We start from the raw sequence: 26,722 nt of genomic DNA, 5'->3' as shown, positions 1-26,722 counted from the left end.
ACACTTACATTTTTTAGGTTGGAAATTGGCCCGTAATAATTTAAATTTTTTTCTATGTCTTCCACCTTGTTTAATTTAAATTCCAGTGTCGTAACTCTATTATTATTATTCAGCTCAAGGATTTCTTTCAAACAATCAGGCATCTGTTATCAAACTTCTTAAATGTCAGTTAATTTCCCAATTACTCAGCTGATAAAACAAACTAACAAAAATTAAATGATTCTCCAAAAGGGATCCCCCAACTCTAATTAAAAACGTATCCGTTCAGGTTCGGCCACAATACATCATCGATCACCGTTCGTGAGATGACGTCACATCTATCCTTATGTTTTGCAGCTGTTCGTGAGAAAATTCGTCTGCCACCTCTCTAAAATCAGACGACATAAATACACCTTCCAAACGATCACTTTTTTTCTCTGTTCTAATTTGTATGAACCTTCTAACAAATTTCCAGGGATATCGAGAACATTTATAATTAAAAGATAAACAATAAGTGCTCAACTGTCAACTCAACTGAAATATAGTGATTTTTTTTTCTTTTTATAGAAGTGATTCGTAAAATATTCATAAATGTTAGATATAATTAAGGGCATCCAGAAAATACCAGAAAGTATTTAAGTAATATTTCTTGCTTATATATATATATATATATATATATATATATATATATACAGTAGAACCCGTTTAAGAAGTTTTTCAAGGGAGTGGAAAGAAACGACTTATTAAACGGGAAAACTTATTAAACGGTGAAACTTAAAAACACATTAATAAAAAACTAAAAAATTTGAAATTGTGTAACTTATATTAAATTCTCAGCCTAATGAAATANTCTTACGATGCTGATTAAAGCCATAACTTGAGTACTGATCAACTGATGTGACAACTGAAATGTCAAAAAACTGATGTGAAAGCTGAAACTAAAAACTCATGCAACTGATATGCAAGAGATATTGAGCAAGAATGGACAAGATATGATTCAATAAAATATTTATTCCTTTTTAATAAAACTCCTTTCATTTTCATTAAAAAAAAATTAAAAAAATTATGAACAACCTAATATTCTGCTTTTGCAAAATAAATGTTTAAAAGAATCACTTGCATCTCTACATTTTACTTCAAAAAAAAAATCGTAACTTTCAAAAGACGAGAGACAAAATGGTCAAGGACTAGTGTTTTTTTTACCTAGAATGTCTTTCGAGTTAAAATATATTTATTTAGAGTAAATAAAATATTCTGATAGCTACGAAGATAATAACGTTTGAAAAAAATCCGTAAATATTAATAAAACTTTTTAATTTTTTTCGGGTGCGTTCGATTCCTGATTTCAATCGCATTGTCTTCATAAAGTTACGTTATACATCATTAAAAAGCGTTTCATAATTCAATGTGCACACATTCATAACAACGTATTCATTAATTACACTAAAATATATTAAGAATAAATTGCACGTGATAAAAATGTTGTAACGACCACCATCTCTAACGATATTTACTAAGAGCATTTTCGCTACACGCCATCGTACGCAATCAACTGCGGAACACACCCACTGCAAGCTAGACTTCATGAGTAAAGGAAAATGAGAAAAAAATGCTGTTTGCAATAAAAGATAAAAAAAATAGAGAGAAAAAAAAGAATTTGAAAATGGCACGAGTAAAGAAACATTAGATTTGTTTCCCTAATAGATGCAAGCTGTGCCCTGATGCTGCAAGTCAAACAAATACGGGACCTCTATACTTCGACTAAGTAAACGTTTGTATTGTATTGAGCGTTGTTAAGCAGATGAAAACGAAATAGAACTCATTTAAAGGCTTTAGGTATATCATTAAAAGAAATTATATATATTGGGTAAGTAAATAATTAATATAATTGTTTTATTATTGCTACTCATTATCAACGAATGGCTTATTTAATAACGCGTTTTGAAATTATCTTTTAGTAGCTAATCAATTATTTACTTATAACCTTTAGGCAATTAACCGTTTCATTGCCAAATTTTTAAGATGTCATTTTAAGTTCATTTAAAATGAGTTACAATCATTGTCATGATAATTAGGGAGTTAGATTTTATTGTTTTGCTTGAATTTCAACTTTGTATCGAGTAAGTAAAAGAGTTACAGAATTGATTTAAAATTGCTTCTCATTAACAATGAATAGTTTATTTAATAACTCTTATGAATAGCATGGGTATTGAAATTCTGCTTTATTAACTTATCAATTATTCTTTAAGCAATTAACACGGTAACCATTTTTAAGATGTCATTCTAAATTTATTTTCAATTAGTTGCTGTCACAACATATGACAATAATGGAGTTAGATTTTACTGTTGCGTTCAAATTTCAACTATATATCGAGTAAGCAAACGAGTTACAGAATTTATTTAAAATGATACTCATTTTCAATGGATGATTCATTTATTAACTTTTTTACATCGTATCAGCATTAATTAGCAAACCAATTATTGACATATACTATTCAAACAATGAACCGTTTTATATACGAATTTTAAGATACTATCTGATCAATTACTTATACATGTGATAATTGCAATGGAATTAATTAAATAAATTAACTCCATAAAATTTATAAATTAAACTAAATTTTTCGATCAAATCTCAATTTTGCATAAAGTAAGTAAACGGTTGCTACGAATGTTGCTCAATTTATTTACTATTACTACTCTTTATGAACGAATAGTTTATGTTTATTTAATGATTTTTCTAGTTTATACATATATATAAATATATATATATATATATATATATTACATACACACACAGTTTATCTCGAATCTCACAGGAAAGGCGAAATATTTGAGATAAAGAGGCTTTCAGTTATACAGGGACTTACTACTCTATTTAAAGTGCGTTAATTGTCTTCGGTATAAAAATATAGGTATTTCTTTAAATTAATCATGCCACATACATCCATTTACATAACATTTTTTAACATACATTTAACACTGAAAATAATTTTTTGACGTGTAACCTTATTTGTTTTGATTATTCTTTTAAGGTTAGAAAGAGCAAAAATCCCTGATAGCCAAGATTTTACTGGGATTCAAGAATAGTTTATAAGAATTCTACAGCTTTTTTTTCACCTCTTTTGCATTCTTTTTTGGTTCATCAATATGATCTTCAGCTTCTTCATCTGATATTCCTTTGACATTATCTACGATTTCCTCATCTGTCTATCTTCTGCCTGACATTTGTCTACTTGTAAAAATCTTCAAAATTAATGTCAACAATTAATCCAGATTTTATTGCATTCCATTCTAGCAAATCTGCACTGCATTTTCAGCATCAACAGTTTCTTCTTCTTTACTGATGCCTTCAATCTCTTATTCATCATCGTCACAGCTATTCCTAAAACCAGCTTTTTAAAACCAATTTGGATTGCTTTTAAAAACACATTTCTCCAGGCAAAACAGTAATTCTGATAGCATCTACAAGTTTGCATACAAACTGTTTTCTATAGTTCACTTTAAAACTGGTAACTATCCTTTGATGCATTGCTTGCAATTTTGAGGTGAGAATGAATTTCTATTCTTAGCTTTCTTATCTATGTTGTTAAGGTAACCCCTGGTGGTCACAACTCATTAACCCCTCACTTACTNGTTATACTTTGAATTAACATTGATTATATATATGATTAAACTAACAATAATTAAAGTAAAAGCAAAGTATGTCTGTCAAATTAGAAACGACTACATTTAAGTTACCGTTTTTTATTTAATTACGTCTTGATTCTGATTTTGTACGAATGCTTTTCTGAATCAGCCGTCCCCAAGGGGTTAACACGGTCACGCTAGATTTTCTCATTTTGGCGGCGCACCGGAGTAAAAACTGGTAACAAATAAATTTTATTTTTTAGTTTTTCTCCGGGAATAGTAAAAATCCATAACTACCAATTGTTTTTAACGGATGCAATTTTTATATTGAATTGCATCTTCGCCTTGATAAATTTCCTTACAGTGAACTGTCATTGTTGAGAATAGATTAACTCCTCCCGAATATTATCTAATATTGAAACAGTTCTTCTACCAGTATTTTCACGTTTCTCGGCGTGAACGCGTTAAAACAAACAAAAAAGGAAATCTGTACAATCAGCCCTGTATTATTATTTATAAAATTTTATAAATATATTTATGCACTTATTTATTTTGTTATAATTTTTTAACAAAAAAAATATTATTTTTTTAATTGGTGTTTTTCAAAAACTGTTTTAATAATCTTTTTTTAAGATTTCGATTGATTTCTTGATTTTTCTGAATTTTAATTTAGAATTAAGTATATAAGACTATCAAATTTCGCAAAATAGAAAGTACTAAATCTAAAAATAACTAATTTTTATTTTAAGTATGAGTGAGCTACCCGTGACCTCTGCTTATTAATAGTTAAATATATGCCTTCATTATCTTGTAAATGTTCACCAGGGGTCGGGCAAAAATGCGAAAATATTTCTAAATTAACTCTATGTAAGCAATCTTTCTTTTAATAACAAATATTTTTGGAAATCTTGGATGTCAATACTGTATTTGAAAGGTCATTCTTAAAGCTTTTAGAAATTAGGCCTATTATACTCAAGCAAAATATGCATCAAACAAAATGAGCGACTTAAAAGCTTATTCAACACCAGTATAACTGAAAAAGCATTCTAATATAAATAATGCAATACTTTAAAATGGATTCAAAATTGCTGGTATCTAAATTAGAAAGAAGTTGATAACTACCTCTGCGCATTTTGGTCAATACGAATTTTGAATGGGTAAAAATGACTCCTATCCTAAAGGCTTCAATCATAAACTTTCAAATTGAGCCAGCAGTTTTGCCATCTTCCAAAATTTTTCAGCTAAAAGAAATATCATTTACTTAGAGTCAATATCGAAGTGTATCTCTATATTTGTCCAACCGATATATATAAGTTCAAAATGAAGATAAAACAAAGGAAAATTACAGTCATATGAGAAAAAAAAAGGGGGGGAAATAATAATGGAAAAAAACTGATTTAAAAAAAAAAATGATGAAATATTTTTTAAAAAACCAGAAAATAAAAGATATTGATGAAAAGATTATATCGTTTATTTTCCGGTTTTTTTAAAAAAAATTCTTTTTTTTTTTCATTATTATCCCCCCCTTTTTCATATGTCTATAATATTCATTTGTTTTATCTTCATTTTGAACTTATCTAATGAGTTCTGTTTACTTGTAGATTATGCGCAATAAATGAAACTTATTGTTTTTCTTAACTTTCTTCGTGTTTTCTTGTATTTATTNCAATATTTAGTGGATAAGTTTAGTAAAATAGCTACTAATAATCATCAGAATAAATTGAGAATAATATACACTAAATGACGATAATAATAATAAAAGTAATAAAAATTACTTACAAATTCTATATATATTTCGTATTCCTCTGTTAGAATAGTGACCGGTTGTCCTGGTAGTAACTGCTCGTCCTGAAAGCAAAATTAACTAACTACTAACTAATCAACTTTTTTCAGAGTACCTATCCATGTATGGATATCTGCTCTTTCATCTAAATTGGATAATATGTGGTGGAAGGGAAGGGAGGTGCTGCGTTAACATTAAGTTAAATCTCAGAATGAACAATAATTGATAAAATCAAGTCTGAGTCATACATAAAAATAAGTCGCAAGTTGATACATAATAAAGGGAACAAATTGAAGATAAAGATAAAGAAAGAATATTTACACTATTTACAAATTTACAAAAGGGGGAAGACTCCCTGTGCACTCTCTCGCCTCCCACCGGTATAGCCGGGCTTCATTGGTGCAGAGAACACAGTTTGTCTAGGGCAGTGGGGATAGTCATGATTATCCGAAATGCTTAGAGAGAACACAGTCGCTTAAGAAAAAAGCGGTTATCGGGCTGAAATTTTTATTGTCATCTATGAAATCAATGTCTAATAACTTATTGAATTTACATGTTGAACAATTTTTGGCACCTTTAAAAAAGGATGCATTGAGTTTAAAAAGGTACTCGTCTATTTTGTCGATTTTGAGGTCATTATAGAGGGTGTTATTTCTGACAAACCAGGGAGCCCCAGTGATTCGTCTTAGGGTTTTGTGTTCGAAGACTCGACAATCATTATAGTAACACATATTAATATATATGATTAATTTTCTTAAGAATAGTGGTGATTAAAATCATGTAAAAATTAAGTTTTTAAAAGAGAAAAATAGTATAGATTTTCTACCACTTTAAATATAAAAATAAAATTTTACGCCAAATGCGTAAAAGTTGGCAGGTATGCGTGTGGAGGCTTCTTGATGTAGGAGGTGATGGTTGAGGTAAGCAGGCAGTGGAGTTGCTTTTAAGAATGTTTCAAGCACTTTGCTTGAATAACTAAAAGGAATCAAAAAATAAAATGAGTAGCTTGCTCTAAACTGTGTTTGTTTGATTTTGGAGTTGTTCAGAATTGTATCAGCATGAGGAAACGTTATTTTCAGAACGGTTGGTATTAGGAATGCTTTTGTTTTAAATATGAATATTTTGCAATGTAAGTAATGGTGGTAGTTACGATAGAATGGTTGAGTAGATTGAATAAATAGAAAAATATCTGAATTTTTACCACTTTTTACATTGTTAGTCGGCCATGACATCTCTGCTTTATGGGTCCCCACTCTTTAAAGGGCTTAATTGGGAGGATGGTTTCATACTACTAATTTTGCAGAATACTTTATTTTTAAATTTAATGTGGTTTTTTATTCTGGCTTTATTCCTGTTTTACTTACTTTGAATTAAAATACTTTTCTTTACATTAGCCATGAGTGAAAGCTTTTATATAGCAAGACGGAAAAGAGAAAAACCTGGTACGTAGAACATTTCATTCCAGCATTTTTTTCGCGAAAAATGAAATATCTGTTATTATCAAGATTTCTTTTATAATTCTGGCATATATATAAAACTGCTTCTTTTCCAAGATAAAGTTGATATTGTTGAAAAATATGAAAAAAGAATAAGTAAACTCCTCCCCAAAACTAGCTATAACTGAAATGGTTTTACTACCAGCCTTTCCTCCTTTCCGTCTCGCTTTCACCCCTGACATTCGCTTAGCTTAAACATACAAAATGAAGAACTGATACTTGTAGTCCTTAAAATGAAAGCGAATGAAGCATAACATCGCTTCCTTAGTTATTTCATTACTAGCTAAAAAATTTATTTTGAAGAACGTAAGCTGGTAGTTTCTTTCTTCCTGCTATCACTATTGGTTATGCATATGCTTAGCTGCCATTTTATTCCATTTGTTATACTAGCTGGGCATCCCATTCATCCTGAATTATTTAGCATTGTGTGAGTTCCTTGTGGTTAGCAGGCAGTGTGGTGGCTGGTTGGTTGAGCTTTTTCATGAGGAATTCTGGTATGGTTGTCCAGGCAGGTGAGGCATATGTGAGAATTGGTCTAATCATCTACGTGTAAAGCAGTTTTTTTAGTTTTAATGTTACTATACTTAGCTGCTTTTTTGCTTTTATTATCCAAAAACAGGTCACCTGGGCCAAGCAGCGGCTCATATCCCATACATCATGAAAATTGAATAAAACATTGTATAAAAAACATTTTGTGATGAGCAACATTATGGTTATACTTAGCTGGCTGCCAACATCTAATGATTGTCCGTACTAATTCATTTTTATATTTAAAGTGGTATTGATCCGTATAAATCTCTCTTTAATTATAAATTTATAGTTATATGATTTTGACTACCACTAAACGCCAATAAATCATTCTTATAAAGAAGACAAAGTAATAGAAACGAAAATTAGCTCAGGCCGTAGCAATTGTAAAGAGAAACTTTCATATACAGTTGCATACTTACTTTCACTCTTTTCTAGTGGTAATAAAATAATTACCGAAAACAATTTATTTATAAAGTGCATTTGTATTTTGGCAAGGTTGAAATTCGCTATCGTGCAAACTATTATGCTTTTTTGTAATTCATTTATAATTATTATTATAATTCAAAAAGTTTAATAGAATAACATGAGATTTTTACAAGAATAAAATTTTCCTGAAAACCGGAAGAATTGGCAGCTGTGCAGTTGCATTTTAATTAAACTTTATCACTTGGGAAATACATCCTCGGAAAGAATAAAATTCCTCAACATATATCCTTAAAATATTAGATGTTGCCATACATTTATTCAATGTTTCAAGGCATTTATTTAGAAATGGTTCTTTAGAAACTTAAGTCAAAAATTACGTTTGAAATAAGCCTTAAACGAATTGCATGATCCGGATTCGACAAAACATTTTATAAAACGGTAGAAAGCTACGAATTAAAATTGCAGATTTTCGGTTTAATTTTGCAAATTTTTTAACATTTTTGCTGCCGATCTCATTCTAAGGCGTGACCAAATTCTCCCTAATAGTTTGTGTCGATTAAACAAATCAAGTGTATATTATCTTCCAACTATTTTTGCAGAAAATATGATCTTTTGTCCCGACACATTATTTATTGAAAAAAAGTTGTTGCAAATTTTAAAAACGAAAACTTAACAAAGAAGAGTTTAGATCGATTATCACTTTTCAATTCTAAGTAGTGCATGATCAGCTGCTCTTGAGAGGCAGTGATAACCCTTTGCACTCCGAGTACTTTCAAAAGCTGTTTCATCTATAAGCATTTCAAATACAAAGTATTATTAAATAATTTCAAAATTCTTAAAATAATGCTGGATGTGGTTACTATTTATTAAGGTATAAAATTTCTTAATTTTAAAGTGGTAACTGCTAATGGGGCCTCAGTGGAATGGAAAAGGTTAAAAGGATCAACGCAGGAGAACAGTCTTGCTTTTGGATGTGGGCTCCTGGACCGAGAAGTGTCCCCTATCCCATTCATCGCGTATGTCATTCTGTTAGGTTTCGTTGAGGTTAGCATTCAATGTGGTTGTTGTCAGGGGGCTTCTAACACTTTTCTTGAATAAATAATAATAATGAAACGGAGCAGCTTGTTCTAAACTATATGTGACATGAGTTTTGGATGCTGGTTGATGGTCAAAGTGGGGAAACGCTTGATAGAACTTTCAATATTGTTGGTGTTGAAGCTGATGTTTCAGGTGGATCTGTGATAAGAAATTTGTTAAAGCTCTTATTTATTTTGATGATTGTAATATGAGACTTCAGATGTAAAGTGAGCGGCTATTGGTCTGTATTTACATCCTTTTTGTAGTTTTCAAAGTTAAATATCTGGTTAAAGTTAGCTGCATTACATTTTTGGGACTTGTCGAGGAAATCTGCATTTATTTTATGAATATATTGTGATAGAATCGGAATCTTGAATTCTTTGTGAATATTTGCATTTCTGATGAACCATCTGCCACAGGTGATTTTTCTTAGTACAGTGGAACCTGTAAAAGTGACCACCTGGGTAAAGTGAGCACCTGAGTAAGGTGACCATTTTCCACAAGTTTCATTTAAAGAGTCTTCATAAATTGACCACCTCTATATAGTGACCATTTGACTTGGTCCCGAGGGTGGTCAATTTAGACAGGTTCCACTGTATTTTGTTTCGGCATTGGTTGAGCTTTTGCATGAGGTATTCCGGTATGGTCGTCTGGGCAGGTGAGACATATGTGAGAATTGGACTGGTCATCGATGTATAGAGCAGTTTTCTTAGTTTAAAGGACATATTCTGGTTGTAGATGAGTGGTTGTATTACTATTGTTGCTGTATTTGCTCTATCTATTATATTTTTGAAAAGGTCATTCCAGGTGAGTTAGCTATTTATTATGAGGCCGAGGTAGTTTGCTTTTTTGACTATGGTTATTTTGAACATTTTTGGTTCGTACTGTATTAATATTTTTATTCTTCTTTTTTGTATAATTAGGATTTGAGATTTATCTGCTTTTACTGCTATTTTCCATTCAACAGTCTACTATTTCGTGTATTTGTTCCTGTAATTTTATTAATGCTATATTTGGATTTCATGACTTAATGATGATTCCTGCGTCGTCCCGCAGTGGACTGATCGTTAAGAAACGGTTCCCAGCAGATCACCGAAGTCAAGCATCACTGGCTGCGGTCAGTGTGCGGGTGGGTGACCACTTGGATCAGTCTATGTAGGGACCGAAGGAGTACGGTATTGTTCCTCGTTAAACTGTGCTACCGTAAAGTGCTCGACTTCGCGCGCAGGTCGTCGGGCTACCGAAGCGGAGGTGCCATCCCCACCGCAGAGGATCAAAATTGTGATGGCATGTCTTCGGATCATCCTCCGGGATGTTTCCCAGACCGTCGCCAATAGCCCATTGTGCAGCTCTAGTGCGACGTGAAGCAACAACACCAACAACATTCCTGTGTCGTCTGCATAAAAAGCTGTCATGCTATTGTAATATGTTCTATTAATTGGAAAATCATTAGTGTATAAAATAAGTCGAATCGGTCCAAGAATGCTGCCCTGAGGTACTCCAGCTGTGATGTTTCTTTTTGAGGATTTGCAATTTTGAATTGATACTTGAAAGGTTCTATTTGAGAGATAACAGGAAAGTAGTTTGATGAGAACGGGGGGAAAGTTAAGTTGCATTAATTCGAATATTGTACCAGTATACCAGCCTCTGTCGAATGCTTTTGAAATATCTATCATTAAAAATGTTATTGTTTCTTTACTGATTAGAGCTCTGCCGGTGTAATTGATTATGTGAAGTAGTGGCTTTGTATTGTCCAGTGTTTGATGGAATCCGAACTGCTCGTCGGGGAGGGCTGTGAGTAGTGGCTTGATTCTATTATATATGATCTTTTCGTAAATATTTCTCAGAATGTTTAAAAGGCTAATTGGCTTGTAACTCTCAAGGCAGCTAGGATTTTTCTTTCTCTTTAGTAATAGTATGACTGATACGTTTTTCCAGGTTTGAGGATAATAATTCAGAGCAAGGCAGCTATTAATAATATGCATGATTTTATGCATATAGTTGTGAGGTACCTGTTTTATCATTTTATTTTGTATTCATCTTCACCTGGTGCTTTTTTAATTTTTAAATTACTGATGATGTTGCAGATTTCTTCATTATTAGTTGGTTCTATTGCTTCAGTTATAGGATGCTATTGGTGGAAATTGTTTATTTCCTCTGTTACTAAATTATGATGGTTTTGATCTGAATTTGGGTTTGGAGAGAGTCTGCAAAGTATTTCAGTTTTGTCTTCCATTGTGTGCACTGTTCCAGATGGTCCATTTATTGCTCTGGGTGGGGAGAGGAGCTATCGACAATGTTAACCTTCATCTGTGAAAAGGTACCCCAACACAGAATCGAGTTAACATGTCTTCGCTTTGCCAGAGTTGCTTTTTGTATTTTTTGTTGAGATTTTTTATCTCTTTATTTAGTTGTTTTATTTCATTAAGGTAAGCTTGACCGGAGGTTCTTTGATGCCACTTTCTACATCAGTTTTTCAATCGGATGGTATTTTTAATTTTTGGAGGCAGGTGGGGGAACTGTATTGCTTTATTGAGATTATATACATTTGTAGGTTTGCTTGCTCCATTTAGGCGAATAAATCTTTGGCAAGTAGAAGGACAGATAGAACAATTTAGAGAAAGACATCACAAAAATTCGAACCCGCTACCTCCAAGCTTTGCACAGCGTTTGGCCGGCGATACTGCTTGACCAGGGTGGCCCCGACCTTAACTGTAACAAAGTGACGTATCATTAAAGCATTAATTTATTTTGACGTAGTAGTGAGGAAAAACCCGATACATTAATCGAATTTACTGAACCAAGAATTCCACATTTAAGGACAACCATTCGAAAATATTTTATCCGCTGTCTGGAGCGAATTGGTATCTTTGAATAATCTCAGATTTGCTGAAAAAATATAAACGTTTAAGAGACATAGCAAACTGGTTTGTTTGCACACTTACCATATAATACCTGGAAACCACTAAAAAAATGGTTACTGGTGCTATGTAATGATAAAAATGTTAACTTTTAAAGTGACAGGAAATTTATTGGGGACAATAGTGCTGTAGAATCACCTTTCGACTGCAATGTGAAAGTTAAGTGCTATTTTTTCTATGCGAACAATCACTTTATATATTTTGTGTCGATTAAACAAATCAANAAATAAAATCACACCGAAGAAAAATATGATAAAAAATGTCTAAACTAAGGTAAAGTTCATTGATTCGGTTAAATATAACTTTTACTTTATTTTTAACTAAATGTGTGGTAACAGGAATTTTTAAAACCAGAATTTAAAAACTGTTGCAATATGAACGGAAAATTTACCAAATGAATGGTTGATATTTTTGTTTTTTTACCCAGAATTATGTTTGTTTATATTTTTAACAGAAATGTTATTACCATACAGCACGGTAATTTTACCAGAATTCTTTTCCCCGTGCAATATTACAACTTTAAATTTAGAGTTTTATATTACTAATATTTCAAGGTATTCAGGGATCGAGAGGAAGATTATTCCAATTTGAAATCAAAAATAAATTTTAACGGGAAAAAAAAATACTCTTACAAAAACGCTTGGTGTTAGCAGTATTTTACAATGCAATACCTACCGTAATGACCAAGCATGTGATTTTTCTCTCACTATGGACTAGGAAGATTTTCTCAGCAGGTATGAATGGATTAAATTATTTCCCGTTCTTATTCTCAAAATCTTAAATTTACTGTTTGAGACTCTTCGGCTATTATTTTTCTAAATCTTCTTAAAATGTAACAAACAAATTGACTTCACGATTTAAATAATAAACTTTCAGGCGTGTCTGTGTCATTTCTTCTAATCTCCTAACACCGATAAACATCGAACAGGTGGGGGATAGAATATGTTGAACCTCTACAATGCAACGCTCTCTTATCAGATTATTTCCAGATCTACGCTGTGTGTGCAGTGGTTAACCACAAAAAGTTCAAAAGATACTGAAAGGAGAACTCATCAAATCAGTTCCACCACGAATATCCCCCTACCTTTGTTAACGGGTTGCACTTTCACCAATTTACCACAAAAATGCCAGCGGTTCTTGTCTCCGACTGAGACACAAACAATTCTGTTTGATGGATCACTTTTACGGAATGTTCCTAATCAGAATGGGGAGAATTGTCATTTAAAGATCGAGCTTTTCCCTTTATGCACCTCCAGTGTGCGGGGGATTTGGAAGAGTATATTTGGGAGGATTTTTTTTTCTTTTGTGACTCAGATGTTTACAGTTGACTTGCTAATTTTGACTCATTCTTCTGAAGGATGTGTTCCGAGAGTCGATAAAAATTAAATTAGTAGATGACAATACATTCACAATATTTCAAGAAATGTACTAGCATCTTAGTATGTAATTATTAGTAGACCCCAGATTTTGATGATCTCTTAAAATTGCCCTTGATCAGAGTCGATAAAAATTAAATTAATAGATAACGAAATATATTTGATATACACAAATAGATTCACAACATTTCAAATACAATATTAGTATTAGTATTTTAGTAATTACATGTAGACAGCATATTCTGATGATCGAAAAAATCTCTGAGAATTGCCCTTAAAAATATGCTTATTACTCATTTGTGCTTATCGCACCATTTTCAAGTGCTTGTACAAAAGTGATGATACAAATTTTTCCTAATAGAATTTATTTAAAATAAGTAAGATAATTTTGCCTATTATATATTTTAATAATACTATTTGTCTGTGGAGATGTAAGTTAAGGTGCTTTTATTAAATTTTAGGTAGTAGAAGTAATTATCCATTGAGTGTATTATGCTTTTTTGTGGCCAGGTATTAAAGGGTTAACTTCGCAAGTATTTTCACTCAAACTCTATTTTTAATTTACAAAATTAAACTTATAACACGATTTCATCGGTCACGTTTGTCTCGCAGATTTTTATTTTATTATTATTATTTTTTTCAAAAAAAAAAAAAGACATAAATAATTCTGGAGCAATTGTTTCCTGTCATCCTTTGTCTACGAGAAACGAAAGATTGTGATCGATCGTAATGCATCACTAAGTTCGCTACCGCTTACTAGATCTGGTACTAAAAATAAGCGGGGCAATTTGAAATAAGCTAACAGTCAAAAATATTTAATAATGTAACCTTTTACCTGATGGGACCCACATTTTGTTATGAGAAAAATGTCTTAGTTAAAGTACATTTGCAATTAAGTGGATATTTAGCTCCTTTAGCTACCAATTTGGTTTAAAAACTAAACCTACCGTGATTTCAAAACTAAATATAACGATGTATTAATAATTCAGAGCTAAATAAATATTTTGGTGTTTTTGAACTTACTGCCAAAGATATCAATAAATTAATTAAGTTACAAATCTTTATCCTTTTGAAAAAAATGACCTATCCCCCTTATGGAAAATTGAGGTTTGAGTGTTTAAATATAAAAATCTTACAACCTTTTTCATAAAATCACTTTTCGTATTACATCAATATAATAAATCGAAATAGAACAGGTTTTTACTCATCAAGGGCCACTTTTCATATATATATATNTATTTATGTGTGTGTGTGTGTGTGTGTGTGAGTGTAAGTAAAACTTCTAATATATTATGAGGATTTTAACTACGTGTTAGTTCTAATAAAAAACCCTGCAAATAGAGCAAATATCAACTCTTTTATTTTAATTTAAGTAATTGCGATATTTTAACACTTTCGAAGGCCTTAGGAAGTATACTTACCATCACTTTTTTACCAGTTTTAATTTAGGTTTCCATTTGTTAATAACTTCAGCTATCTTGAAGTGCGTTTGAATAAAATTAGTAACAATTAATTAGTTTAAAAAAACGTATAAAAGTTATAAACTACGTAATTCCTTTTGAAGTTCGTAGCATTTATAAAATTTATTTTATAAATAAAGAAAAAAAATCAATAAGCTCCTAATAGGTCGTGTTAAATACATTTATCACAAGCTAAATGAGTTTTTTTTTCTTAAATCAATTACTATTCTTAAAACAATTTCAATTTCAAAAATACTTTAAATTACCTTAAATGGCCCATTAAAGGGTTAAAATGGAAATGGTAATTAATACTATGAATTGTCAGATTAGATCCATAAATGCGTTACCAATTTTTTTTTTTTTTTAATTTTTTTTTAAGGAACTTTTTACATTGCTCGCAAACGTTGCGTTTTCCCAACAGTAGCAGGGTTGCTAAGTTACTTCACTTTTCAAAAAAATATTCTCTAGTGGTTGCGGAATTTAAGTTATTCTTATCTTATTATTTTTCATTTTCAGTGTAATTTTTCCACCAATATGATTCAAATATTTGAAATATTATATAAAATGCATCTTTTTTACATTTGCATATTTTGTAGTGACGTAATTTTATCTAAAATTCAAAATATTTAAATTCATTTTACTCCAATTGCATTCCAATTACCAGAAAGAACCACCCTAAAGATCACAATTCAAGACGATTGGGAAAAAGGCCGCTAACGGCCCCAGGTACCCAGATAAATATTGATGATGATGATGACATTAGCATATTTAAGGCTACCACAACGACTGCTTATGTTCAAAATCTTTTTATCTCATTGTTGTAATTTCATGATGAATGGGATAGGGGCCGCTACGCGGCCCAGGTGCCCAGTTGTTTTTAAATAAAGTAAAGTAAATTTTCATATTTGCAAACTTGTACGGCCGTTGAGAAATAATTGTTTAGTGGTAGCAACGTTAACGTTTCGGCATATTAAATCTTGAAGTTTGAATTTTTGAACTCAATTTTTAGCAAACATTTTTAAACTACCGCGTTGAGTCAATAATTTAAAAAATTAAGTAGCTAAGATTTATTTGTTTGCTTATTATGCGCGTGGTCTTAATAGCTTTGTTTTTAGAAAATTCTACCACTTTGAAAAATCTTTTTTAACGACAGTACAAATTGGCAGGTATTTATCTAGTGGTAACTCTTTAAAAGAGTGGGCGTAATTATCCTATTTTACAAGTTTTATTATTCAATTCGCTTCTAATTTATTAAAACTTTCGTAGCAGTTGGCAATGGGTGAACGTTCTGATGAACTTTTTTCTATACATAACGGTAAGGAATACAATTATTTTTTGTTCTTGAAATTTATCTTGGATAAACAAGACATTAGTATTTATCATAATAAATTAATTATATAAATTAGCGGGGCGTTGAAATATTACATACGCATATTTCTTACAGTTTTGGATTTTAAGATTTGATTTTTACTTTAACCGTTTTTGCTGATTGACAGATATTCGATCTACCATTACTTAGTACAAAATCAAAATTTAGTTACACTTTTAACTGTCATGGATTGCATGGATGCCAAAGGTCCCGCTTTTTGCAAAAGTTTTAATATAGTGGTAGAATAAAAAGAATTACACCTACTCTTTAAAAGTGTCACCAGGGCTGAAAGCCGATATATATTAAGACGGAAAAAAGTAAAAACTGGTAACAAAAAAATTTCATTTTTTAGCTTCTTTTCGAGAATAATAAAAATCTATAACTACCAATTGTTTTTAACGGATACAATTTTTATATTGAATGGCTGCTTCGCTGAGGAATAAATTAATTACAGTGAATTTTTATCGTTGAGAATCGATTAACTCCTCCCGAATACTATCTAATATTGAAATAGTTCTCCTACCAGTATTTTCTCTTTTCCGTCCCGCTATCAGTGTCACCACGAAATAACTGCAATAAATGTGCATTTTACATGATGCTTTGAATGTTTGGTCTGTAGTGATGGAAAAATTATTAAAAATTAAAGCATCAGACAAAAATAAAATAACTTAACATTCTTTATCACTAAAACTTATTTTTTTACTAATTGAAGCAAGTTTGCATCTTCGTGAAAAAAGTGAAACAAAAAATAAGTATATCAAATTAGTCATAGCCATTTTTATACTATCGCTTTTTAATTTTTATAAAATTCTGAGTAGAATAATTCTTACAAATCCTTAATGTTTGTTTTCAAAACTCCTCACTTCAAAATCTTTGAAAAAAAAATTTTTCTCTCCACAAACTCAACTTGTATGAAATTTTTTCACATGTAACTCTGTTTTGTTAATTTTTTTAATTCATCTTTTTTATAACAAGATTGAAAATAAGGAAATTACGTAAGCATTACTCACGTCCCTACTTCCACCTTGTGAGTAAACATAGCAAATTACAAACACTCCCCCCCCCCTTATGTAATATTTAAACAACCCCAAATGTATTTTTACACCAATACATATTACTGTGTTCGACAAAAAATTAGTTATCATGAAAAGCGTATCATAATGTGATGATAAAATGTAATTGTTGAATAATGCATAAAATTAATTTATTTCCATTTACATGTCGAAATCTAATATAATATCAAACAGCAAAATCATGAAAAGAATGTTTTGTATTGTGAGAGCATTTGTGATGAGTTGACATATCTCCTCCTTTATCATCCAATTTTTACTCACCAGTGGTCTGTCTCCACCACGCCCCCTTTCGTTTCCCCATATACTCCACCCTTGTTCACCCAACCCTTATTGAAAGCACTCAAAACAACGATGAAAACATGAAATCGCAAACATTTTAAACGCATTTATTTTTTCCTTTAATTTTGAACATGAACAGTTGATTGGAAAACAATTACAAGCCTGTTTTAAATCGTTTGAACAATATATATGTATATTCGATTTGGTAGTATGTATAGATTAGATTTGAAACATTTGGGTGTCATTCTTTTTTAAATTAAACTGATAGTAGTGGATCTTTCATATTTTGATTTATTACGTATATTTTCTGTTTTTCAATGTTTCATAATTTCATTTTCAAACACATTTATCTTTTTTATTTATTAAATTATATTTTTTCTTAAAGTGAAGCAATTCAAATCCTTATATTATTACCAGTAACTTTAAAGCTTTAGTTTGCACCCAGTCGTTCCTCAAAATTGTTATGGTGGTTATTAGATTACCATCAAATCAGTGGAAATTCACCTAGATCAGCAACCACTCAAATGCAAAGGAAAATGTAAGAAATGGTTGAAAATCAATTCTTTTTAATTTCTAAAATCTATTTAATGATTCAATCGTATCTACCATTATGATTTACATTTCAAATTATTCATATTTAAAGCGAAAACATTCTCCTTCAACAGTAAGCTGAATAAACTATACTGTAAAAAGTAGCTAATTTTAAAATATCCCCACTTTGTACACTTTTTGTCGTCCGTGGCATACCTCTAAATGCTATAAATCTTCTATCCCTAAACCTAACTCCAATTTTTAATCAGCTAACTTTAACCCCGTGGGGACGGGTGATCCATAAAAGCATTCGTACAAAATCAGAATCAAGCTGTAAGTAAATAAAAGAAACTGTAACCTAAATGTAATTATGCTAATTAGACAGACTTACTTTGTTTTTACTTTATTTATTGTTAGTTTAATCATATATATACTTAATGTTAGTTCAAAGTATAACTAATTAATTTTATTTTGAACTAAGTAATGCCGAATTAAATAAATCAAACAATTATAACCCCGCACACAACTAAACAGCTAAAGAACTAATTTGATTACCAGTTTTATCTTTTTACCCTGATTGATACGGTTTTATGCTGGCACGTATTTGTGACAGTCGGCGCGAAAGAGTTAATAACGAACTTCTTAATTCTTAATAGGTCTTCCAATTTTGATTCTGTCCGAGAATTATTTTTCTATATGACGACTAAATCAAAATTACTGACAGTATTACTTGTATATTTTGCAAGAGCTTACGCATAGCATGTAATACTACTTTCAGTATAACCACTTCAAACATAAAAATAATATTTTTCGGAAAATCCCGAATAGTAGTCTATGTCTCTCGCATGACATAAGTTTTTAATTAGCTTCTCATTATCTCATTAGCTATATCTCATTAGCTTTTTATTTATAATTGAGTAATAAAATTACTGTGGCAATTAGGAATGTTTCATGTTTATGTTTAACTTTTTAAAATGTGAAATATATTTTATGACAAAAATTTTTATACCACTATGACAATTTTGTGGGATCACTGTACACCCAGAGTATACAGTTTCAATTTAGAGAATAGTCGTAGTAATGAAAAAAAGAAAAAAAATTAAAAATCAGAAGCATATCACAACATATATTTTATTGTGTACTTTCACTTCAAGGGAAAAAAAACCTTAAGCAATTATTTTCGCTAAGATCACATTAAAGTTAACCTTGATATGAAGTATAGGCAAAATCAAGGTTAAAAGTAACTGAGCACTTAAAAATCAATCATTATTTAAGTTATAAATGTTCTACTTCATTGAAAGTTGCCATAACATTGTATTCAAGGATTTAGTTCGAAAAATGATTAAATTCTCAACTCATTGTTTATATAGTTTGAATACATACTGTCGTAACTTTACACAAAATGTCCTAAATAACTCATGTAATTTAATTTCCCTTTTCCTTTTGAAACCAAACTAGTAAAAAGGTTACATGTTTGTTCAATTTTTGAAGGAAGTGAATGTAGCTCCGCTTTTATGTTTAAACTCATAGACATTGTTGCCAATCTTCTTCAAGAAAAACTCTGCCATTTTATTTTTACTCTACTTTGTTTTAGTACTCTTATGTATGAACTAAGAGGTACTTTCAATATCTGTCTGAAAGGTAATTTTTGAATTAATATAAAAAGAGGTTTTTAGGAGAAAAAAAAGTGGAACGAAATTTGTGATTAAACTAAATGGATATTTTCAAGTGTTACGTAACCAAGTATTGTAGAAATTAACTTGAATTTAAATGGAAGTTAAGATTTTATAAAATTAATCTACAGGACTTCCAAAGATGCTTCTTAAATAGGTAAGTGGTATTAAGTTATTTATCAAAACTAGTGAAAATTTCTCTAATTTTGCAACCACTTCAAAGTGAATAATTTGAATTTTCTACATATTAAATTTATATAAACGAAAGAAATTTCTGATTTTCTGCTGGGATCAAGATTTTTCATTTTAGTTTTTCAATTCTAGAAACATTTTTTAATATTTAAATTTTGCTACTATTTTAAGCATTTTGGAGAACGTTTGGGAGCCACGAATCTATTATAATTCAAATATCATGCATTGTGTATTAAATATCATCGTTCTTCCAATACTTAAAAAACGTTTACATATAAATAGTTGCGCATTATTAATAATCTATGTTTATTAGGATATTAAATTAATAAATTCAATATAATTTCTGTTTTGAGTTAATTTTTGTAATGAATATTTTGTTGTTTAAGGAACTTTACTCAAACGTATAAGAATACGCTTACCTATTATACAGGTAAATAATACAGGAAATCTTATTTTATTATTCCATTAAACCAAAAGTGTCTTGTTAATGTTGTTTCAACACTTCAAAACTCTTTCTGTCTACGAATTTTGAAACAAGCCATTAATAAGCTATTAATGATGGAGGAAAAGATAATGATGCCAACTGTGGTAACCCCAAATCACTCAACTAAGCTCACCCATCCCCCTGTAACGCACACATACATAACCACCCTTCTTTCTAACTCGCTCTCTCATCTACTGTTCTTCTATTCCTCATAACAGGTCTTACTCTATAATCATTGGCCCTCCAACTAATCATGTGACCAGGGAGGACATCATCAACTCTACGATGGGACAACATGTGCCAGACTTCAAAATGGAAAAAATCATCAACATCTAAAAATAAAAAACTTTACCGGACTGTTATGCCATTTAAGACTTCCCTTTCTCCTTATATAAATAATAACAGTTGTTACGCCACTGCATCTCCAGATTTGGTGGCAAAGGGTTTCGATGGGGGTGGTTCAGGGGACCAAAATGACCACCCCCACGATGAAGATAGCTCAGGTAATTCTCAAGTCATCCTAGACATTGAGGACACAAGTAATCACGATGAAGGCTCTCAACTAGACGAGGAACAACAAAAACTCCTACTGTTGTCTAGAAGTTTATGCCAAGAACAGAATAGTCCACCTGTTGCTCCTTCAACTTATACTTCAGCTTTCACTTCAATAAAACTTTTCAACCCCTTTCAGGGGAGGCTACAAAACCTGTCCCCCTTTTCACCGCAACTAGAAGAGGAAGAAACCCCCCGTGAGGACAAGAGTCCTTCATTTGATAATGTTGAATATTTGAATTATAGAGAGGATAAATCAAGAAATGTGTCAAGTGAGGATCAAAAACTTTTTCCTTCTAGAGAGGATGCGGAGGATATGTTTGTAAATAAACCAATTTATCCTTGGATGGTTGATTCAAGACATAATACAAAAAATAGACAGTCTCAAGTATATGAAAGCAGTAAAGATCAATTTAGTCAATATTTAGGTAAGTGTTTTTAAAAAAATTTTTTTATTTTTAATTCATTTAATATTAGCTGTTTGTTAAGTTTTTAAGTTGATTTTACTTATTTGAATATATATATATATATATTTCTCAGGTATGTAACAACAAAACATAGGTTTATGCCTTTAAATTAATTAAAAGCAGATTACAGAATGTATATTATACAATACAAATTAAAAAAGAAATAATAAAATGTGTACTTCCAACTTACTGAGGCACATTCTGTCGAAAATTAATTTGCGTAGAAATGATACCCTACTTCATTGCTCTGTCTGTCAATCTGTTTCACTGCACATAAGCAAGCCTTGCAGTAAACACTCTTATTAGGAATTCCATCTTAGCAGTTAACATTCCCCTCGTATTTGTTGAATAATAATTTATTTTTTTAAGCTGACATATCATTATACATATGTCTAACTATGCATAAAAATCTAATGATGGTGTGGTGTTTTGCATCGTTGTCGGTATATTTTTATTGGTCAGAAAAATCACATGTTTGATATTTTTTGGCTGTTATCAGCTTAAAACTAACAAAAGTCATAAAGGTATTGTTTTTGTGTAAAATATTTTTGTNATTATTTTGGGATAAACTTCAAAATAAGAATAGAAATTATATTAATGCATATATTTTTATTTTATATGCTATCCATTTCAACTTTGTGAAAATCAGATGTTTTATTTATTTATTTTGAAAATTTTCGTCCAATACAAAATATACGATATACTTTTTCTCTCGCGACTATTGATTTTTGATTTAATTTATTATTTGTCTGATTTCTGTGTATCGAATGCTTTGTCCAAATTTAACAAATGTGTACTAAAAATTTTATTTTTTTATATCCCAAAGATGTTAAGATTAATAATTATTTCATTTCCATGTCCAGGTACGCCTACATCGGTCTTAAATTCAGGATTGTTTTACGAAAATATGTTTAAAAGTCTGTTTTTTTTTTTAAATCCAAAAAACGAAATAAACTCAATACAATTATTGCTTTTACGTTCATCGCTCCCAGAATGAACTGACTGCTCAATAGTTTATGCTTCGCATTTTTAAAAAATAATGCACAGTAGGAATTTTTTTTATTTTTAAAAAATGCAAATTCGATATGAAATTAAAATGTTTTATTATTAAATTATATGAAGGTTGAATTGATTGGTTACGATAATGCTCTCAGCGGAACAAATTTAAATTTACAAAACAATAAATTTGAATTAATGCAAATACTCAAATGCTTAGTTGAAATAAATGTAAATAAAAAAATTTCACGAATTCTTTGAGGAATTTTTATGAGTTATTTTGAAAGCTTTTCATGTTCCTTTTGTTTTATAATGAAAATGTAAATATCAATTTTTGATGTTCATGTTTTGATAATTTGAATACTCACCATCTACGGTTGCTCTTAAAATACTGTATTTCCTTTCATATATCTGTAAGCATTATTATTTTCAGTTTCTGTCTACTTAGCTTCAGTTTCAGTTTCTGCCTACTTAAGGAAAAGATTAATTAGGTTTTGTTTGTCAGTTTTTTTCCTGGAAATTGTTATTTAATTTTCATTAGGATTTGACATTAATTATGACTTTTATGCTTGTCAGATTTTGTTGCACATTAAAAAAAATCAAACTTCAAAATACCACCGAATATAGGCGAATCAAGAGAGAAATCATTACCCATTTCTTCGAAACATCATCATATTTTGAAAGATATAACGAAAAAACCCTTTTGTAGGAATATCTATCCTTGTAAACATTTCAACGTATTAACTTCCATCTGTTCTATTAGCTCTTATTTCTACTGAAAACTAAATACTTTCAATTATTTACTAAACACATTTTATATAAAAAACATAATAATAATAATGAGAATCTATGAATTTAATATATTTTATTAATAACATCAAATGAATTACACGAAATTTTTAAAACATTTAATTAATAACCACATTTTTCGTAAGGTATTTCAATCAAATCTTCCACTTTCCCGGATCTGGGGACTTCCGTTCGACTTTGTGTAATAGTATGAGTTATAAAATATGGACTACTGTCATTTAATTTAAAATTGGAATTTTCAGATAACTAATTAGTATTACTTGGTAAAAATATTATGACTGGATATTAATTGAATTGAAAAAAATTAAGTGTGAAATTTATCAAATAATTTGTTATACATATATCTAACGAGAAGCGGAAGGACTACAGTTAAGGTGTGAATTATTTTATTCCTATTAATTATTGCTTTTGAGATTTAAAATCTATAATTTTAAACTAAATTGATCAAGTAGGAATTTTGAAAAATTGAAGTTGAAGGAGTTGTATAGATTGTCAGTTATAAATTGACTGTTTATATGAAAACTATTTCCGTTTTTTAACGCATTGCATTTTTTTTTTTTTTTTACTAATCAATTTAATTTGAATCATACATTGCTAATTTGAGTGTAGTGGTTAAAGTTACTTATAGGCTATTGTTTTAGAATATTAGTGTTAACAAAGCACTGACTAATTCTTTTATTCTAAAAAAGTGTACTTTAGTTTAAAAAATTGCATTTTTGACTCCTTTTCTTTTCTTTCTTTCTTTTATTTTTTTTTAAATTTTTTTCGCGAAAAAGAAGAAAAAAACTTTGCATAAATAAACATGAAAAAGGTTTATTTTATATTATTCTTGTTTTTACTCTATTTTCCCTAAAAGACCTAACTTTAACAATTGTGCGGCGTGGGAGGTAGTTGCATGTTGTACTAATAAAAAAGTGCAGTTTTTTTTTTCAAGTTAAAAGTATTGATAAATTATCTATATTATTTGTTTTGATAAAAAAACTGATAAATCAGGGCCTACTACAACAACTAACAAAAATGTATTTTTTATGGGATATAAATATATAATATTTAAATAGAAAATTTGTAAGCTAGAATGAGAAAATTTAAAAAAATATCTTCAAGCACTATCGGCTATTTTTTATTTTAAAAGTTCATTCTTGATTTATGCGTATAAAATTACGATCTACCTTATGAAAGTTAGATATTTACCCCTTGTGTCAAAAAGGATTGTACACTAATTTGAAACTATGCAAAAATTTCGGTCTTTCATCTATCATTTCAGTTTTAAAAAATGACTGCCTTATTAAAAATATAGATGTAAAATTTCTGGTACGAATTGTGAACTGAGTGCCAGGGTCGCGAAGATGCCCTTATTCTAACCATCTTGAACTTTTGATCTTCGGATTTTATTTTTATTTTATAACCGTCGTTGAGCAGTTGACCCAATTTTATGGGTTTACGACTGCTAATGTTCAATTTCGTATCCTTGTAATTTTGAACCCATCCCAAAAGACAAGGGAACTCCTGGATCGAGTATTGGGAGTTGAAACATTGAAATAAGCTAACTTTTTGGTTTAAAATATAGATTTCCTGAAACAGATTTTTCAAAAAATAGCTGTTAGAATCTAAGCTTTTGCAAATTCTGTTAAATAACAGAACTTTATTTACCGTTTGTAGCTCTTTTAAAATCCGTCTTGAACATGTGTTCTTTAGGTTAATACTATGAGCAAAAGGAATACAAATGGTATTTAGAAGGGGACGGGGCATGTCCCAATAAAAAAACATAAGTTTTGAAGTATAAGTCACACAGATAGGTACAATTGAAATGATGTAAAAATGTACTTAAAAATTAAGAAACAAATTGACTATATACATCTACACTGGGGTGGCAAAAGTAATGGGATACCTCTTAATATGGTGTCGTATCTCCTTTAGCCTTTCGAAGTACAGAAGCTAGATGTGGCATGGACTCAACAAGAAGTTGGAAATCTCTTGCAGGAGTATTCAGTTACGCAGCCTTAATAAATATAATAGATAATTGCAAAAATGTTCAGACAAAGGATTTTGTGCTCAAGCTGACCTCTCGATTATATCCCATATATGTTACATGGGATTCATGTCAGAGGTGCCCAAATCATTCGCTGGATTTGTCCAGAATGTTCTTCAAACTGAACAATTTAGGGGAATCGTCATCCATAAAAATTCCCTCGGTGTTTGGGAGGTACATGAATGGTTGTTACTGAACACAGTTAATGAGATGCCATGGAAAAGCAGCAACATGCAGATTCCACAGTACTTCGTAGGCCACACTCGAACTTACCTATTAGCTCTAGAATCGTGACTCATCTAACAAAGCAGCAGTCTTCTATTTTGTCCAACCAATATGGTCGTGAGCCTAGAAGAGACATGATGTGCTGTAAGTAAAACCACTCGAGTGGGTCTTCTGTTGCCCAATACAGCCAAATGTATCCGCTCAATTCTAAAGGACCATTTCACGCCCCATATTGATGCTTCTGGTTATTTCACGCCATTTACCTTGTCTGTTAACACTGATAACTTTATGCACACGCCGGCAATCGCTTTCAATTGGTCTTAACTGAGATGTCTTCTTTGCAAATTTTCAAACTTAATATCATTAAAATTTGCAACATTGGCCAGATCAAAAAGTTTGTTTTCAGCATGTCAAAATTGGGTCAAGTGGGTCAGTTTTAAGATCTCTATGGTTGTCTTTATTTTTAATGAACCATTGCGCCTTAGTCATCTCTTTGAGTATTTTGTTTTGGCAGGTTCCAAGCTTGACAAGTAATTAAAAATTATGCTTGAAGCTTTTTAAAATGGAGTCACTTTTACCCAAGCAAAATTTGCATCGACTAAAATAAAAGCAAAAAGTTAAAAGCTAATTTTCTATTTCAATATCCCTATAGTTAAAAAAAAAATAATATAAAGATTAGAATCCTATACAATCATTTCAAAACTGGTATTAGAGTTAGAAAGAAGTTGTTAGCTTATTTTTACTTCTTCACTCTGTAGAGAACATAGACACTTTTTTATGACCCCATCCTGTTGGTGGCGAAGCACTTTATCTCTCTCCATGTTTTGTTTATCGCATTATTTCATGCAGAAAAGTTCTGTGTCAAGTTCGTTTATTCTGGAGTGTCCTGTCTTTGGCCTGTTTTACTTTGAATTTTTCCGGTTTTCTGATAGTGTGTCCAATCCATCGCCATTTGCGTTCTCTGATTTCTAATTCTATTGATTTTTGTTTACTGATATTTAATAAATTGTTTGCTTGCTCTTCTCATTTTGGTCGATCCGAATTTTGCATGGGTAAAAATGAAATTATTTCTAAGAGCTTCAAGCATCTTCTTTCAAATTGTGCCAACAGTTTTTCCACTTGAAATCTTCCAAAAAATTTGCATAGAATTACATAGAAACATGTTTACATAGAACTAGTATGGAAGTGTATTAATAATTTTGTCCCTCCCCTTTATGCTGTGACCTGAATTGCACTTGTCAATCATAGCGATTTGCTGCTCTAAGAAAAATGGGTAGCTTAATCAAGAAACAAGTTAAAAACTGAAATATATAACAGTAATCCCCGTGTATTAAAGGGTGACTGGTGCACGTTAAATCTGCTG

At 30.6% G+C, this 26,722-nt stretch overlaps 1 protein-coding gene across 5 annotated transcripts in view; it reads left to right on the top strand.

Moving 5' to 3' along the window:
- Positions 1-1,744: 1,744 nt before the first annotated feature.
- The window catches only part of LOC107440707 (homeobox protein Mix.2-like), a 76,313-nt gene continuing 51,335 nt past the window's right edge, over positions 1,745-26,722 (top strand). The window contains 2 exon segments of one of the 5 annotated variants that reach the window (NM_001323809.1): positions 1,745-1,846; positions 20,499-21,260. In NM_001323809.1, the coding sequence (NP_001310738.1) occupies positions 20,576-21,260 (685 nt within the window). In that variant the 5' untranslated portion in view covers positions 1,745-1,846; positions 20,499-20,575. 5 annotated transcript variants of the gene reach the window in all.

This window comes from Parasteatoda tepidariorum, chromosome X2 (assembly GCF_043381705.1).
Source record: "Parasteatoda tepidariorum isolate YZ-2023 chromosome X2, CAS_Ptep_4.0, whole genome shotgun sequence".
Taxonomy (NCBI): Eukaryota; Metazoa; Arthropoda; class Arachnida; order Araneae; family Theridiidae; genus Parasteatoda; species Parasteatoda tepidariorum.
This window is presented reverse-complemented; position numbering and strand designations above follow the sequence as displayed.